We start from the raw sequence: 18,138 nt of genomic DNA on the forward strand, positions 1-18,138 counted from the left end.
CAACATTGACGTTGTCATAGTTGAAAATAATCTCCTTGTTAAACCAACGTTCAAAAGATACATCCAAAGTAGTATTAGTTGCATTGATATTAGAATTGCAAATAAGAGTGCCTTGTCCTGGGGGAGGAGTGTTCTCGCCGGACAACTGCAGAGAAGCATTGCTTCTATTAGTGTGAGGAATTTCAGTGTAGAGCTGTTGTATAAGCTGAGTAAGAAGTCCCACATTTTCATTGGGTTGCCCCCAAAGTAAAAGAACAAGCAGAGGAACCCATCTGTGGTCTGGGGATAGTAACAAACACAAAACTAAGAACCGAAGCCAAGGACCAACAGAAAACTTGTCAGAAATTCAAAAAAAATTTCGGCATTCCTAAAATACACAAAGACAGGAACAATCCTCCTACGAGACCAATTGTTAGTGCAGCGGGATCCAAAACACATTTTTTAGGTAAATATTTGGATATCATGCTTAAAAATGTTTTGAAAGATGTGGAACACATTTGTATAGACTCCTGACACTTTTTGACAAAACTTAAAAATTTGCCCTTTGATGAGAATGTTAGTTTTTTTTAACTGTGGGTGTTACCAACTTGTTTAACATCATACCACATTGTTTGGGTTTGGAATGGTTTGAAGAATTTTTGTTTGACTGTAATTTATTTGATAACAACAAGGTTTCTGTTTTGGTAACACTTATGGAAATTATTTTAAAGTTTAATTTTGTTTACTTTGACGGACACTTTTTTGTACAGAAGAGTGGGGTGGCCATGGGGGCCTCATGTGCCCCCATTTTTGCAAACATTTTTATGTACATGTGGGAGAAGAAATTTCTCTTGCATTCTTCTTTTTCTGGACAATGGGCTCTGTATGTACGTTGTATTGATGATTTATTCTTTGTTTGGAATGGTGATCCAGCGGAAGTGTCTAACTTTTTGACCTATATCAACAGTACAACGCAGTTTTTACGATTTACTTCAAGGTACAGTGTAGACGAAATTCACTTCTTGGACGTTACTATAAGAAAGGATTTGACCAACGCTTCCTTTGTTAGTGATTTGTATAGGAAGCCTACATATAGTAACAGCCTATTACATTATCAGAGTAGTCACCCGGAACAAATCAAGAAAGGAGTTGTTAAAGGTCAATTTATTAGAATTCCGCGCATGGTTAGCAACACTGAAGATTTTCTTACTCAGAGTAATTGTTTAAAGGGTATGCTTTTGGCAAGAGGATATCCTTTGGAATTAATTGACAACGTCATTAGTGAGGTTTCAAATATGAGACTAGATGGGAAATTGTGCCCGCTACTTTTAGACAATACATATGCAGTAAATACGACTAAAACAAACATTGCTCTTGGGGATGTAGACTATGAACAAGTTTGTTCTTTCATTACAAATTTTTCTTTAAAATACTGTGCATCTCATTGTGGTCTAAACAAGTATTGGAGAATTTTTCATGGACAAGATACTATCTTGAGTATGTGAACAAATTTTGTGCCTATACATGCATTAAATTATAGTCATAGTGTTACATATATTTATATAAAAGTGCATTGATATAAATTAATGTGCAATTAAAATGAATTAATGCATGTATAGGCACAAAATGCAAATGGTAGGTAGTACTTCTCGCCGTTTGGCGGTTTTATACCTTAATTGATTAATTGTCTCAAGCACACCTTATGCATAAAGGTGTTGCATTATGCAGTTGAATTTGTCTGATGAAGGCTGGATTTCACAGCCGAAAGCGCTCACCTAATAAATTTCTTTTATTATTTCTTACTGACTGTCCGCTTGATTGCAGTGCTTTTGGATTTATTTTTTCACCTAGTTTGTGTTGGATTTTCGATTTACTATCTTGAGTATGGTTGGTGTACACCCTAGGGTTGTTTACAGGAGAGGGGCTACCATTAAAAATTTATTGGAGAGGGAATTTCATCCCATTCCAGGTACTGGTGGGTTAGGCACCAAGAAGTGTGGGTTTTGTTCACAATGCTCTCACATTTTGAACAGACAGGATTACTATCAATCACATAGTTATCAAGTCCAAGGGTAGATTTTCTTGTAGCACTGTGGGAGTTATTTATGCAGCCTTGTGTATTAATTGTAAGGGGTTCTATACTGGTAAAACCAAAAGGCATTTTAAAGACAGGGTATACGAACATCTTAAGACTATAAGAACCCAGAACAACACTAGTGCTTTATTCAAACATATTAACAAAAACTCTGGACATGATTTTAGATTTTGTGTTATTGAAAAAGTCCCACAGAATCCTAGGGATGGACCATGGGAAGATTATCGTGATTTTAGAGAATTGTTTTGGCAGATTAAATTAGACGCTACTACCTTCCCTGGCTTGAACAATGCAATAAATTTAACTAGCCTGCTTAAATTGCGAGCCTATGAAATTTAATACATTAATTCTTTATTTTTAATACTTATTGTCAATTTTATATCAAGTTACTTTTAGTGTGTAGAGTTGTTTGTGTTTACATACTATGCTGTATTTTTATGGCTATGGTATTTTTTACTGCACTTGGCACTTTAAGCATATAGAACTATTTACTTGATTGTTTAATTGAATCAGGTGATGCCTTTATGCTATAAAATTAAACATATTTTTGTTCTAATTTAGTTCTGATGAAGTCAGCTTGTGGTTGCTGACGAAAGCACTTAACTGTTGTGGTTTCCCAAATAAAAGTTTTTGAGTACAGGACTGTCAGCGTTTTTTTTTTATTTCTGACAAGTTTTCTGTTGGTTCTTGGTTTTGTCCACATTGTATATGGTGCATCTTGGCCAGCTAAACATTCTTGACCTGATCTGGTAACATATATTTAGATATTTTAAACTCTGCAAACATCAAGTTTTACTGCTCTAATGCCCTGGATGCTTAACTTTTCTTTAGCCCTCTGTGGTATCAATGGAGTGTTAGTATGTTAACACATCTAGAGATTTTAATGGAAGCACCACTGCACATTCAAAGGTTCATGACCATTTATGTCTATGGACATACTTACATGCCAGCCTTTGGGTGATGTCCCCACAGGTTAAAGAAAAATAACATATCTGGGCATATTTTCATAAGGTTTACAAAGAGTTTTTTATTATCAAAATACTCCCCATATTAAATAGAAATCACAGATGCAGAAAAGAATCACAGCACTTAAGCTAACAAGTGTTGCGACACACCTATTAAGTGTGGCTGTACAATTAAAGTAACCAAAACTGATAACTTTTGAGCAACATGGTAACTACTCAGTTTTTCAAACTCACTACTGCAACTAGTTACATCTGCTTCCAGCTATTCTAAACAAGATTTCTACATGGTGGTCAGACTTTTACTTCTGATGATGATGGCGCCAGAAGATTTTCCCCAGTATACAACTTACTGTACAAAATTTTTTTCAAAGACCTTATTTAACTTCAGCAAAGCCTGACACTAGCATACCAGGCCTTTTACTATGCATAACTTTGTGTAAAATGGACAACAGCTGCAGATGGTTATATTAGCAAAGGCATCCCAAGAAAGTATGGAGATGCATACGCTGTGCAAGGAATGACAACTGTCTGATCAATAACTAACTTCTCAAAACTACTCAGTTAAAACTGACAAACATCACTTCAACCAAAATTATGATAATCTTTATCAGGTACTGTCTAAATTCTGAAGAAAACAATATTAAGTCAGTATAAAATTAATGGATCAACCAGTTTGCCTATGACCAATGTCCAATTTTACTGTGCAACTTGGAAGCAAAACTCAAAATGCAAAGTCACAAAACTTAATACTCAAAGCTAAAAGCATTAAGAACACATTAACAACAGCCACCACCACGTAAACACCCTAAACCAGCATTTCAAGTATCCATATTCAGTAACTAAGCATGGCTAAACTGCTAGACAGTAGGCAGACAAAAGCGAGGGGAACGCAAGAGAGAGACTAAAACATGCAGAAGCACAGCATTTGAGTGCAGGTTGAAAGGTTTCTCTTCCACTACATGTTATCACTGTATTTTCTTTCTCAACCCAACAGCCTTTTAGCAGTCTACACAGAACTCAGTGAAGCTTCCTATGTGTCTCACTACACAATCAACTGTACATACATCAAAATGTACATGCTTAAGTAAACTTGACTAGTAAACAAGGTACCTTACACATTCTGCCAAGAAAAACAAAAACATGACCAAACTCTTCACCTGTACAGCTTGCTTTTTTTTGATTAACTATTACTACTGTGCAGGACAAAACTATGAAACGCAGCTGGTTCTAGCTTTGCTCCAAACAGTAAATAGCAGCAGATGAAGCAGACACTCCCATTGCAAACCACTCCCTCAAAAGTACTCACCTCTTCCAGTCTCTCGATGAGCTCTGCTGGGGTCATTACTTCCTCTTCCTCCTCATCTGAGTTTTCAGACAGACCCAAGTCAACACCTGCCATCGCTTCCCCTAGTCTAAATTACAGCTTTTCACAGGTCTGCAGGAAATCAAACAACATTGTTAATAAAGCAAACGTCTTTCAATTGATCACGATTTCGTAACAGACATTTTCCTAGTTCCAAAACCTGCTGTTTCTTTTAGGAACTGAAAGATATTACTAGTCAGTCAGACAGACAATATTTTTGCTTAAACATGTGGCTAAAAGAAGATATGATACAACAAGGCTTTGGAAAAATGGACTTTCTGCAAAGCAAGGCTGTTTAACACTTTTTTATCACAACAACAATCAAGTGCAACTTTCAAATGAAAATTATGATTTGTACCGCTGCTTTCTGCTTAGGACAAAGTACATTTTTTCAGATTTCTTTACAAAACCAGACAAACTCTGCTGACATAGTGTGGATGAAAGAGAGGGTAAAAACATACATTCCCCCTTCTCTAATACACAATCTTTAGTTCAGTGCGTTATTATAAATGACATCATTTATCAGGATATAAACCTGTAAAGATCACTAGCATTTTTGCATCTCATGCCGGAGTTTAGTCCTACAAAAACTCGCATTAAAATCATTTAATAAAACAATCATTTTTCAAATCTGTTGCACATCAGCCATGTAACCTGGAAGCTACATGCATACTGAAGTGAAATTAAGAAAGTTCTAATATTCCAGAACGGTAACATTCAAAAGACCATTTAATTACCATTAGTAGACTACATAAAGCTTTTTTTAATTTCTCCAAGTCTTTTGGGTTTCTAATACCATGACAGGAATGGACCCCATTTCTAAGTCAAAGTATGATTAAAGTTCATGAAATTAGTATTGTTTCAGCCTTTGATGTTGGCCAGTAGTGTTCTTCGCAGCACTCGCAACGTGACCAGTAATGACTCCTCCTACAATTCGTACGGGGTTACATGGATTGGTAACACATCCAAATAAGATTGTAAATTTGTTTTATAAAGACCCGTTGTTCCTACTATTATTGGAAATGTCTGGGTTTCTTTCTTCCACATGGCTCTCGTTTCTGCCTGCAGATCCTGGTATTTTATGACTTTGTGTCTCTACGCAAGACACTGTAGTCACTGGGTGTGGCGATTTCAATGATCAATGCTACTTTTATCTTCTTTTCGTGGACCACTATATCTGGCTTTCTAGCATTTATCTTTTGAACTGTTGGTAATGGGTAATCCCATGTGATACAAACTTCATCATTTTCTATGATGCTTTGTGGATCATGTTTCCAGTGTTTTTCAGCCACTTCGATACCATAATGTTTGCACAATCCTCAGTGCAACTGTCTCACCACATTATGCTTTTCACTATACAGTCCTTCTGCCATTAGTGTGTCGCAACCAGCAACACGGTGTATGACTGTTTCCATTTGGGTTTTTCAAAACCTACATTTGTCTGTTTCTCCCACATGTTCGATGGACTTTGCAAACCAGTGTGTACATAGCCCACTATCTTGGGCTGCAAATATTAACCTTTCATTTCTTGGTTTGAATTAGTCTCTCCTTAACCATTCCCGATTTTGTTCTTGATCAACATGAGGCTCTTCCAGAAGTTTTCTATACTTGCAGCTATATTTATGTTTTTTTCCACATTTCTTGCCTTCTCATCTGGTCCTTCACCTTATATTCTTTCTTTTGTTTTTTTTTTTTTTGGCACATTCAGTTGCTGCCTGATTTTTATTCACTTCTGGCTTGATTTCCATTCCTGCTTGACATCGATATGCTTCTGACAGATTAAGCAGAGGCCTCATCTTAGATTTATTCTCCTCGTGTTTCAAAACTTTCACTACATTTGGATTTTGAGAGGTCAGTAGATGTGTAGAGTCCCACAACTGCAGATCTATACATGTAATCAATTTCAAAGAGGCCCATCCCTCCTTTGGAACGGAGAATATATAATCTTGGTATACACTGATTTTTATAAATCATTTGGGGAGCATGAAGCATCCTTCTTGTTTTAATATCCAATCTATCCAACACTTTTTGGGGACAGTCAATCACTCAAAACTGTAAGTTAGGACAGGAAGAGCAAATTGATTTATAGCTTGGATCTTGTTCCTTTGTTCCTAGAGGTCAATGCTGTTCTCAGGATTAATTTAAGTCTTCTAAAGTATTCTGTACTGAGTTGTATTTGCATTTGCTCATGTTTTATTGCTGATCCTTCATCAATTCCCAAGTATTTATACACTCCCTCTTTCTCAAGTTCTTTTATATCACATTCTTGTCCCAAAATAATGTTTTCCTGGTGCTGCAGTTTTCCTGGTGCTGCAGTTTTCCTTTTTTTAAAGGTTGCTTTTGCACATTTATCAAGACCAAATGACATTCCAGTATAATTTGAAAAAGTTTCGACAACCTGCAGCTGAGCTTTCAGTTCCTCAGCGTTTGTGTTAATCATACAATGTTCAAGCAGAAAAGCCTAACTGCAACATGTGGAATGAGAAAGCTTCACTTACTTAGGCTGTTCTATAGTATACTGCTTAAAAAGCTGGAGTGTTACTGCTCTAATGATGTCATGCATACTCAAAAGTCACAGTTACTTTTCAGGGAATGACTATGAAAATATCAGGACAAATTTTTTTCACATATAGCATTGAGTACTTTGCAATGTGGCCACTCTGCAAGAATGGAATGCTGCAAGAGGTAAGGTAAACCTCTTAACTACTGAAATAGTAAATGACATACTAACTCTATAATGATGATTTACATTCCCTGCACAAAAAAAGACTAACCCTTAAAACTTGGTATAAACAAAACATTTCTACTACAGTTCAGTGTCATTTGAATGAAGCCATAACCAGACAAACACAAACCAGTCAAAGCTTTGTCTGGATAATTAAAAGATATCCCCCCCAAAAAAAGGGATAACCACCATGCCCCCACCCCATATGTTCCACCCTCCCCTTGGTTATACATACACATATTCCACAACTGCAGAGAAAAAGAGAGTGTGAATTGCTGCCAGTACTATAACAGAAACAGATGCAAGGATTTCCTTCAGTCGTTACTTAAGATGCAACTCTTCCAGCTGTGACTGGTGGCTTGCAACATCAACTACTGGTTGATAAACATCTAGGAGGACAACCAAAAGTAACTTTTCTGACCTACTAACATAATATTTTGCTTTGCCAACCAGAACATTGTTTTCCTAACTGACAAACATGATAATTTACAGAACTATAAATGAATGGGCTATGTTACAGCAAAAAACAGCTAAAAAATGTGCCTCAATTCAAGGAAGGTGCACACAGACTGCCAAGCAAGTAAGGGAGTATCTGGCACAACTAGTCCTCCAAATGTACTGGCTAACAAAGAGCATAGTAAACCATTTTAATTCTTCCCATCACTTATAAGAATGGTCATACATGCCAGATGCATTCTTACCCACTCATGTCTTACCCTGACAAGAAACAAACTATTCCAAAAATCTGTGCAGCTGTCATCCCGTCTGTGAAAATAGGATTCATGTGCTAAAGCTGAACTAGCATTAAATTTTCAGATATTTTGAAAACACCTGCATTTGAAAGCACTTGAGTTATATGAGTATTAGAATTATTTTCACTCAAATGCAACACAGTAAGACAACATGCAACATTTCTGCAGGGCAGCTGTACTTCTTGCTGAGTCAGCACCATACTCCTTTGATTTTTATGTACTAACTTGGGCCTTCTGCGCTCCAGATCACTTTGTGTGTACAAACTTAGCAACTGCACCACCACAAAGAAGTGTGCCTTATATATAACGACCTGTTAAATTGTGCTTTAACAAAAAAAAAAAAAAAAAAAAAATCCATTGTACAATTCTACTACTTAAATGTCTTATGCTGATGCTGTGAAAATCCCAAAGCTTTCCTAAAAATAAATCTTGGCAAAAATCGGGACACTCGTCGCACTTCCAGAAAGATTTGTTTGGATGACTATCTCAACGGTTGTGGATGTCGAATGTCAAAACCTAAATGCTGACATAAGAAATTTTGATGGACAGGTATAAATGGAAAAGCTACAGTGTGGTTTTTTTTTTTTTTTTTTTAAAACACATTTCTATGTTCTGGATGCCAGTGTTGTGTTACTCAACATTCAGGACATTCAAGTAAATGAAATGAATCCAAATATTCACTAAGAAAAAAAAATCAAATCTATTGCTTTAAACCAAAGTAGTAACGGAAATGTTTTAGTGATAGTTGACTATTGTCAGACATACTACCTATTCTCTCACAATGTTCGACAAGGAAAGGGTCACAAGTGAGTTGTCTCCCAGGATATGTGACATTACAAAGGTTCTAAGGACCCCAATGTCTGACATACATCACTACAGCATGGTAATGGTACCTGAGGAAGTGACTGACTTGAGACAAAGAACCAAGAAGGATACATACCGAGACATGATAGAACTTTGCAGACATATTACAAACACACATAAAAAACTAAGTCCTGAGTGGATTCCTTCCTCCACTTCAAATGATGCTGATATACAAAGAAAGGGTAACTGGCTTCATTAACTGTATAACAGCTAGTGCCATTCCACACAGATCCAATGTGTGCCAGCGTGGCATGAAATGCTACTAGCCTCTTCCTTTTACACACAAAAGCCCTGCTAACTAGTCTAATCTCTTTTGACAGTGAAGAAGCGCACAGCAGAAAACTCACAATTACAGTGACAACTGTAGAGAATTAAAGGAACAACCACATATTGATCAGGATTTGACTCATGAATGCTTAAGGAGTGGTGAAATTGAAAACAAAAAAAAATGAAAGGCTAATTGTAGCTCAAGATAACAGGATCTCAAAGAGTCTATAAAAATGGTGGGGAAAGTCGACAAATGCAGGTTCTGTAATACAGAACTGGGAACAGCTGGACATCATCTAGGCAACGTGGTGACTAAAATTACTTGGTGAGAAAGTATAAGAAGCAAGTAAGAATAATTCAAAAAATTTCTGCATGTAGAGCAGCCTAAAAAAAGTACAGTTTTGTACCTACCCATAAATGTAGATGTTAGAGTGTACATACTGCTGCAGTCATCACACTTGGGTTATCCTGCCATCAGGCGGTCCTGCAGTCAGCCGAATCCCAAAGTCTTGGTCCGGTGTCGGTTGTCGTCGCTTCTTCCCTGACGTCAGTGCGACAGGGGTATAAAAGAGGCAGCCAACGCCATTTTCTTCAGTTTTTCTTGCCCCAGATGCCAGGTGCCCCCAACTAGGAAGGCAATCCAATATGCAAAAATACCTCAGTAGATAAACAATAGTACTAGCTGTTAGCAAATACACCATATAGACATGCATCCAACTGACTGATGTACATGGAGTTATAAGTAACACCCTGGTATGTAGAGGGGATGGTGGGAGGGTAACCTGGACTGCAGCAGTATATACACTCGAACATCTACATTTATGGTAGGTACAAAACTGTACTATGTTCATTGTGTTATACTGCTGCAGTCATCACACTTGGGTTGAATCCCAAAGCTATGGATGGGTGGTTGGTACTAAACTGGGTTAAGTGAAGCTAGGATGCCCTGCAGAAGTGCAGTGGCAAAACCAGCTCTGTTTTTTGAGTATAATGGAAGGTGGTAGTGCTTGGTAAAGGTGTGCACTGAACTCCAAGTAGCTGCCTCCAGAATGTCCTTGGTTGGAACTCCCCTGAGAAAGGCTGCTGAGGTTGCTGTAGCCCTGGTAGAATGGGGTCTAATATTAACAGGCAATGCTTTCCCATGGTGCGAGTAGCAACAGCGGATACTATGTGCTACCCATTTGGAGATGGTCTGTTTTGAAATAGCCTTTCCTTGTCAACCTGCAGCATAGGATACAAAGAGTTGGTCAGTTTTTCTGAAGGTCTTTGTCTTATCCAAATAGTAACGTAGCTGTCTGTGAATGTCCAAAGAGTGAAGTTTTTCTACTTTATTCTGGGGGTTTGGATAGAAGGTGGGTAAATGAATGGTCTGATTCAAAGCCACACTGGATACTACCTTTGGCATAAAGGTAGGGTTAGTTCGTAAAGAGACTCTGTCCTGATGAAAAATGATGAAAGGTTCCACTGCCATGAGTGCCTGTAGTTCAGAGACCCTGCGTGCTGAGGTGATAGCCAGCAACAGAGCTGTTTTCCATGACAAGTATTGTAGTTCTGCTGAGAAGGCTGGTTCGAAAGGAGGCAGTATTATTTTTTCTAAAACGAAGTTGAGGTCCCAAGTTGGCATTGGGGGGTTTTCTGGGGGGGGGGGGGTCTTATATTCTTAGCCCCTCTGAGAAACTGCCTTAGTAAAGTATGTGAGAATATGGGATGATCCGTATTATATTGAGCTAAAAAGGCCGAAGCATGGATCTTAATGGATGAGAAAGAAAGGCCTTTGTGTAGCATCTCAGTTAAGTATTGCAGTATTTCAGGAATGTTTGGTATCCCAGGATTTTGGCCTTTAGCCTAGTGCCATGCACAAAATCTTTTCCATTTGTCTAAGTACGTTTTTCTGGTGCTGGGCCTCCTGGCCTCCAAAATGACATTCAGGACGTCCTTTGAGAGAAGTGTTAATTGATAATTCAAGGTATTCTCCATGCAGCTAAATCTGAAGTCCTGAGCTGACTGAGAAGGATCTGAGAGTTTTGCTGAGTCAACAGAAGTGGGAATTGAGGTAAGATCCATGGAGGGCTGCGAGTCAAGTTCCTTAGTAATGGGTACCAGTGCTGACATGGCCAGTCCGGAGTAATGAGGATCATTTGTGGTCTCTCTGATCTGACTTTCAGTAATACCTTGGTCAATAGAGGTAGTGGTGGGAAAGCATAGACTGTCAATGCTGTCCAGCTGAATGGTAGGGCGTCCACTTTCCAGGCTAAGGAATGATAAGTTCTTGTGCAAAATTTCTGTAGTTGGCAATTGTTGGAGGAGGCAAATAGATCTATGTCTGGGCGTCCCCACCTATGAGTTATCATTGAAAATACTTGTGGGTGTAGTCTCCACTCGTGCGGATCTGCCATATTTCTGCACAATTCATCTGCCAATATGTTTTCCTTTCCTGGCAGGAATTGTGCTTGCAGTTGTACTTGGTAAGTCAATGCTGTGTTCCACAAGGTCAGTGCCTGTCTGCATAAAGGGTAGTAGTGTGTTCCTCCCGGTTTGTTTATGTACCACATAACTGTGGTGTTGTCTTGTCCTTAGTAGTTGTCCTGGATGCAAGAGGTCCTTGAAGGCTGTGAGTGCATTTTGCACAGCTAGCATCTCCTTTCGGTTGGTGTGTAGATGCATTTGTTTTGCAGACCATTTGCCCTGTATGCACTGTCCTGCCATGTGTGCTCCCAAGGCGTAGTCTGAAGAATCTGTTGTAACAGTTTGGTTTGCTGGAGGTAAGACAAAAGGAAGACCCTTGTTTGACATGCTTAAGCCCACCATAGGAACTCTTTTTGAAGGCAAGGAATGAGAGGTATACTTGTTTCGAGGCTGTGCCTGTGTTGAGTCCATACACTATTCAGGTACCATTGTAATTTCCTCATATGCAGCTTTGCATATGGAACTAGAATGCAGGATGCCATGAACCCCAATGCCTGCAGGATTTTCCTTGCAGTGAGCTGGGTACAAAGTTGCCATCTTTTTGAAGTATTGAGTCAGTTGTTTTTGTTTGTCTGGTGTGAGGCAAGCCATCTGGGCCGTTGTATTTAAGCCGGCACCCAGGAATATCATCTCTTGTGAGGGTATTAGCTTTGACTTCTTTTTGTTTACTCTGTACCCAAGGCAACTTAGCAGCTTTGTTACAAATGCCAGCTGCTGTAATAGAATGTCCTTGCTGTTCGCTTGGATCAGGTAGTCCAGATATGGATAAATTTGTATTCCTCGTTGTCTGCAGTATGCAATTACTGATGCCAGGCATTTCGTAAATACTCTGGGCGCAGTAGATAAGCCAAAGGGCAATGCAGAGAATTGATAATGCGTTGTACCTGCCAAAAATCTGAGGTATCTTCTGCAATCTTGTCTAATAGGGACATGCAGGTATGCCTCTGAGGTCCAACGTTACCAGCCAAGACTCCTTGCCCAGCATGGAAAGAAGCTGTTGTAGTGTGAGCACTTTGAATTTGGGTACCTCCAGGTATGTGTTTAGAATTGAGAGGTTTAAAATGGGTCTCCAGGCTTTGTCCTTTCTTGGTACTAGAAATAGTCCTGAGTAAAAACCTTGACCTTGGCTCCTTTGTAGGTACCTTTTGAATTGCTTTCATATCCATGAGAGCTGAAATTTGCGTTTGTGCCTCTGCCCATTGGTTTGGAGGCAGATTTGGCATGCCTCTCATCCATGGTAAAGTGTGTAAATTAAATCTGTAGCCTCGGGTAATAATATCCAGAACCCATTTGTCCTTTGTTATGACGCGCCAGTTTTGTGGAAATATAGCCAGTCTTCCTCCCAAAGGTGCTGCCAGGGCAATTTTGCTTGGCAGGCGAAGAGGGAAGTCATTGTGTTTGTTTCCTGAAGGGTTGAGATCCTTCGTCTCCACCTCTTCGAGTTGTTGTATGCCATTGTCTAGGCCTGAAAGAACCTTGTGGCTGGCCTCTGCCCCTTGGGCATCTGTATCTACCCCTTTGGGGTCTCTCTGATGCAGGAAAGGACCAGTTTTTTGATGGCCAGTTTCTGCTGAAATGAGGAGGTTGCACCTGTATAAAATCTTTGACTGTCTGCATAGATTTTGCCTTTTCTTCCATTTTCTTTAAGACTTCCTCTGCTTTGACACCAAATAACACATCTTTCTGCAATGGAGCATCCAATAACTTTGCTTTGATACGTTCTGGTAAGGCTTGCTCTTTTAGCCAAGCATGCCTACGAATTACAGATCCTGTGACAGCTGCTCTACATGAGGCTTCCAATGAATCAAAACCACACTGTAAGGTATGCTTTCCCACCGGTTTTGCTGGATGCAGCAAATCCTGCATCTCTTTGAAATCAGGCTGATCTGTCTGAGGGATCATTTTCTGCTGTAACTGTGTAATCAAGTACTGCTGGTATTTTAGCATGTGGAATTGGCAGTTTAAGGCCCTCATGGCCAAAGTGGCAGACATATACACTCTCTTCCTCCATCTTTCTAATGCTTGGGAATCTCTTTCAGAAGGTAGTGGATTCTTAGCAGTAGAGGCCTTAACCCCTTTGGGACCCTGGGAAATGGTTTTGGGGTCTGCAACAGGGCTTTTGTATAGAAACTTATGAGAATCAGGAACTCGGTAGTATCTGTCTGGTTTAGCTGATGCAGGAGGTAAGGAGTCTGGGCTTAGACTAGATTCGGTGCAGACATCATCCAAAATGTCTAAAACTAGAGGAATTGCAAGGGGTCTATGCTGTGGAAGAAGAAGAAACTCACAGAGTCTTTTCATAGAGTCAGAGTAATCTTGGCCTTCCCAGTGGAAGTGTTCCCTCATGGTGTGTAAAGTTTCCCCAAAAGAGTAGTCTTCGGGGGGGGGGGACAGAGGGAATGGACTCTTCAGCATCGAAGTCTTCATAAAGAGGGAAGGAATAATCCTGGTCCTCAGAGTTAGCTGAGGAAATGGATGCTTGGTCAGAGGAAGGGTAATCTTCCTCCAGTCTAGGCCTTTTGTCAGGAGGGGGTTGGGAACCCCTGACAAGGGTAATTAAATCCTCAGCCATCTTGAGCATCTGTTTTTTAGGCATAGGGGCCTGTGTGGGGGGGGGGGGTCTGTGGACCCAGTTTCCTAACTTTTGAGGGGGCTTTAGGTTTAGCGTAAGACTTAACAGAAATAGCTGTTGGTTTGAAGACACCTTCAGAAACCGAAGGCCTGTCCAAAATCTCCGGATCACCGTCAGGGTTGGCGTCCGAGGGGTGAGATGGAACCGGCTCCTGAGGCCCAGCTGATTCGGTCTGGGAGGCCGTCAGAATCTCTAAATCAGCGGTAGTCAGGGGCTGCGTAGGCACCTCGCTGAAAACCGGAGAACCGGCGGCAGGCCTTACTGAGGCCTCGGTATCTGGTCTTGGCCTTGGCTGCCTGTCCTTATCCTTGCGTTTTTTAGTCATTGCTGATGTCGGTTGCTCCGACGGCATGCTATAGTTAAATTTTCTGCCAAAATAATGTTGGGCGAAATCTGCCCGACGCTTGATTGTACGTTTGTTGAACTTGGCACAAAAATGACAACCAGAGACGGTGTGGTCTGGGCCTAGGCAAGGAATACAGTAAGAATGAAAATCCTTATGAAGTATTTGCTTCCCACAAGAAATGCAATTATTAACTTTGTCTGACATCGATCTGAGGCAAGAAAAGTTTCCCCAACGGGGTACTTATCTTTAGAGAAGACTTTGAGCTGAAATTCGATTTGAAAATCTCAGGAGCTAGCCGACCGGCACTTGCGAACTGCTTCTGCTTCGGGCACCGCGCGGCAAGAAAGACTGAAAAAAATGGCGTCGGCTGCCTCTTTTATACCCCTGTCGCACTGACGTCAGGGAAGAAGCGACGACAACCAACGCCGGACCAAGACTTTGGGATTCAGCCGACTGCGGGACCGCCTGAAGGCAGGATAACCCAAGTGTGAGGACTGCAGCAGTATAACACGATGAACATCTGAGAAACAAGCTGAAATGTAATTTGGAGCTTTGAAAGTGCAAACTAAAAATGCTGTGCTGTAGGTTGTTGCTGGACTGGGGAGCTGCTTATTAATAGCAATTTTTTTTTTCTCAAAATTCTCTTTATTGAAATATTTGTTAAAATACATAACTTCAAGAACAAAAAAAGAAAAAAAAAATCACAGCTTATATATTTGTACGTTTGGTAGTTATTAGAAAATTTACACCAAGCGAAAAAAGAACAGGCTAACTCACACTGGTTAAAACATATCTAAACTATTTACAATATGTACAAATGGTAAACAAAAACTATCTATGAAACACGTATTATATTCATATGAGAATTTCAAAGTAAGCAGAATAAACACTAAAAATATTAATATACACAATCATATCACACAAATATAACATTACTAACAATCAATATTAATGATATGTATTACCTTATCTACTGCTTTATTATTGAAAGCCATTTTTTTGGACTCAATGCTAGGGTTTTATGTGCAGCAATGTATGAATGAGCTAGAGATCTAAAGCCTATCCAACTTAATTTAGTCCGGTCAAGCCAATTTTTAGAAATGTAAAACTTTATTAATGAACAAATATAAATAATCACATGTAGGTCAAGTTTGGATAAATGTAACGCAGGAATATGTAGAATTGCTAATTCCCACGATAGAGTAGATTTGTGATATCCCATTCTCTGCAACCTCACTCTCAAAGAAGTCCAAAGTTTGTGTGTATGTTGACAAAACCAAAAAAATATGTAACAGGTCTGCATACGGAGATGCACAACAAGGGCATGAAGAAGATTTACTAGCATTAAATTTGTTCAACTTAGAGGGTGTATGATAAGCATTATTGTTAATCATCAATTGAGTATAAAACAATTTCTTAAAAGGGGAATAATCAAGAGTGATCTTAAAGGCAGAAATTTTCTGATCTAGTGTTATATTTGGGTTATGATTGTCCCAATATTTAGAAAAAAGACAAAGGGAGTCTTGTAATATTTTATTTAACAAGTTGTATGTTTTGGATAACATTTTTTCAGAAAGTGAAAGGGTCTGAATTATCGTATTTAGATTCTTAAGATTCTGATCCCGATTCTATGTGCTGTAGTTTGTCTATAGCTAACTCTCTCAATTGACGTAGAGTAGTAGTATAAGTGTAATTCACTTTAAGTATTTTCCGTATGTCAGATAAAGGTTTATGCTTATGTTTCAAGAGATCCCAAACTCTAAGAATTTTGATTTGAGGAAATTTTGTAAGATCAAATAGCACATTATCTAATTTAAAGCTAGGATTTAAGTGAAATGGCTGGAGAAAGTAAGAGATAGTGTCTAAGCCAACAAGTTTTAATAATTCTTGAAAGGCTCTAGCCTTTTGTTTTAAGAAATTTGAGATTGAGAGTATTTATAACGTCAATAGGTAAAAAGGGGAGGACTTCGGGATTAATATTTTTTGTTATAATATATTGATACCATAAATTCACCCACTTTGGATAATGTTTATGACTTGAAGGATTCATTCTCGAGATAGATAAAAGTTTGTTGGCTGAGATAATTAAATAATACAAATAAAAATTAGGTAAGCCCAACCCACCTCTATTTTTGGGAGCTGACAACTTCATGTAAGAAATCCTAACAGCTCTAGGATACCAAAGAAATTTGGCTAATTCAATGTTAACCTTATCAAAAATGACTTTTGGAATAATTTGGTCTGAAGAATTAAATTGAAAAATAAATTTGGGGAGAATATTCATTTTGATTATAGCAGCTTTTGACAGCAATGAAAGATTCAAGACTTCCCATCTACGTAAATCCAATAAAATTGATGCCCAAACTTTAGATAAGTTGTTTTGAAATGAGGATAAATAATTATGATCCATACTGATACCTAAATATTTAATCCCATGTGTAATTTTAAAAGATGATTCTTGAAATAAGTATAATTTATGGGCTTGGGGATTTAATTAGAAGTTATGTACCTACCATAACGTTCCATGTTAGTTGTCTTCTCTCGCCTTCTTTCTTGCTGGATGGGTTCGGAGCCGATCCTCGGCTCCGACTCGGCACTTGCTTTAGCTCGAGAACTCCTTTTACCAGCTCGAGGCAACCCTATATCCCATGATGCAAGGCGGAACTACCTCAGATCTCGTTTGGCAGCTAACTGACCCTGCTAAAGACTATCCTAACATAATTAGGAACCATGGTTCCTAAAAGAAGTCCTCATAACAATGCTCCAGAGGAAGCAATATAATAGGAACTCTCCAAGATCTGTCCAGGCCAGGGGGAAGGAGGGAGGGACGCAAGAAAGAAGGCGAGAGAAGACAACTAACATGGAACGTTATGGTAGGTACATAACTTCTAAATGTTAAGTTGTCAATCTCGCCTTCATTCTTGCTGGATGGGACCGCGTCCCTAGCACCTGTATCCCGGGTGGCTCAATGGAACAGACTCTTGAGAACTGTGGAACCAAAACTGGCCCTATCTCTTGAGGCCAAATCCAACTTGTAATGAGACACAAAGGTATGAGGCGTGGCCCAAGTAGCTGCTGCACAAATAGTGTCAATGGGAAGTCTATCCTGAAAGGCTACAGAAGTGGATAGACTTCTGGTCGAATGTGCTTTTGGCTTAGAAGATAGTTGTTTGCCCCTAAGAGAGTACACATAGGAAATGGTGGAAGTCAACCACCTAGATAAGGTCACTTTAGAAACTGGAAGACCTAACCTGTTTTCTGCATAGGAGACAAACAATTGGTCTGATTTTCTAATTTGTTTAGTCCTATGCAAGTAGTACCTGAGCTGACGATGGACATCCAAAAAGTGCAGCTTCTGTTCAGCTCTGTCAGAATAGTTAGGAAAGAAAACTGGTAGATCTATAGATTGGTTAATATTGGTTTGAGATACAACCTTGGGAAGAAAGGAAGGGTTAGTTCTTAACGAAACCCTATCCTTATGAAAAACCAGATAAGGTGAGCGAATACAGAGGGCCTGAATCTCAGAAACTCTTCTTGCAGAAGTAACAGCCAGTAAAAATATAGTTTTCCACGTCAATAACTTCAAAGAACATGTAGCAGACGGTTCGAAAGGAGGTAGAATTAGGGATGCCAACATTAAGTTTAGATCCCATTGCGGAGGAGGATGTTTCACAGGTGGTTTTA

At 39.2% G+C, this 18,138-nt stretch overlaps 1 protein-coding gene across 2 annotated transcripts in view; it reads right to left on the minus strand.

Moving 5' to 3' along the window:
* GINS4 (GINS complex subunit 4) overlaps positions 1–18,138 on the minus strand; it is a 630,005-nt gene that overhangs the window by 538,395 nt on the left and 73,472 nt on the right. For both annotated transcript variants that reach the window (XM_044083002.1, XM_044083001.1), the window contains one exon: positions 4,346–4,474. In XM_044083002.1, coding sequence (XP_043938937.1) covers positions 4,346–4,438 — 93 coding nt within the window. In that variant the 5' untranslated portion in view covers positions 4,439–4,474. The remainder of the gene's footprint in view (positions 1–4,345; positions 4,475–18,138) is intronic.

The sequence above is a fragment of the Protopterus annectens genome, chromosome 9.part0 (assembly GCF_019279795.1).
Source record: "Protopterus annectens isolate FY-2018-M chromosome 9.part0, PAN1.0, whole genome shotgun sequence".
Lineage (NCBI taxonomy): Eukaryota > Metazoa > Chordata > Ceratodontiformes > Protopteridae > Protopterus > Protopterus annectens.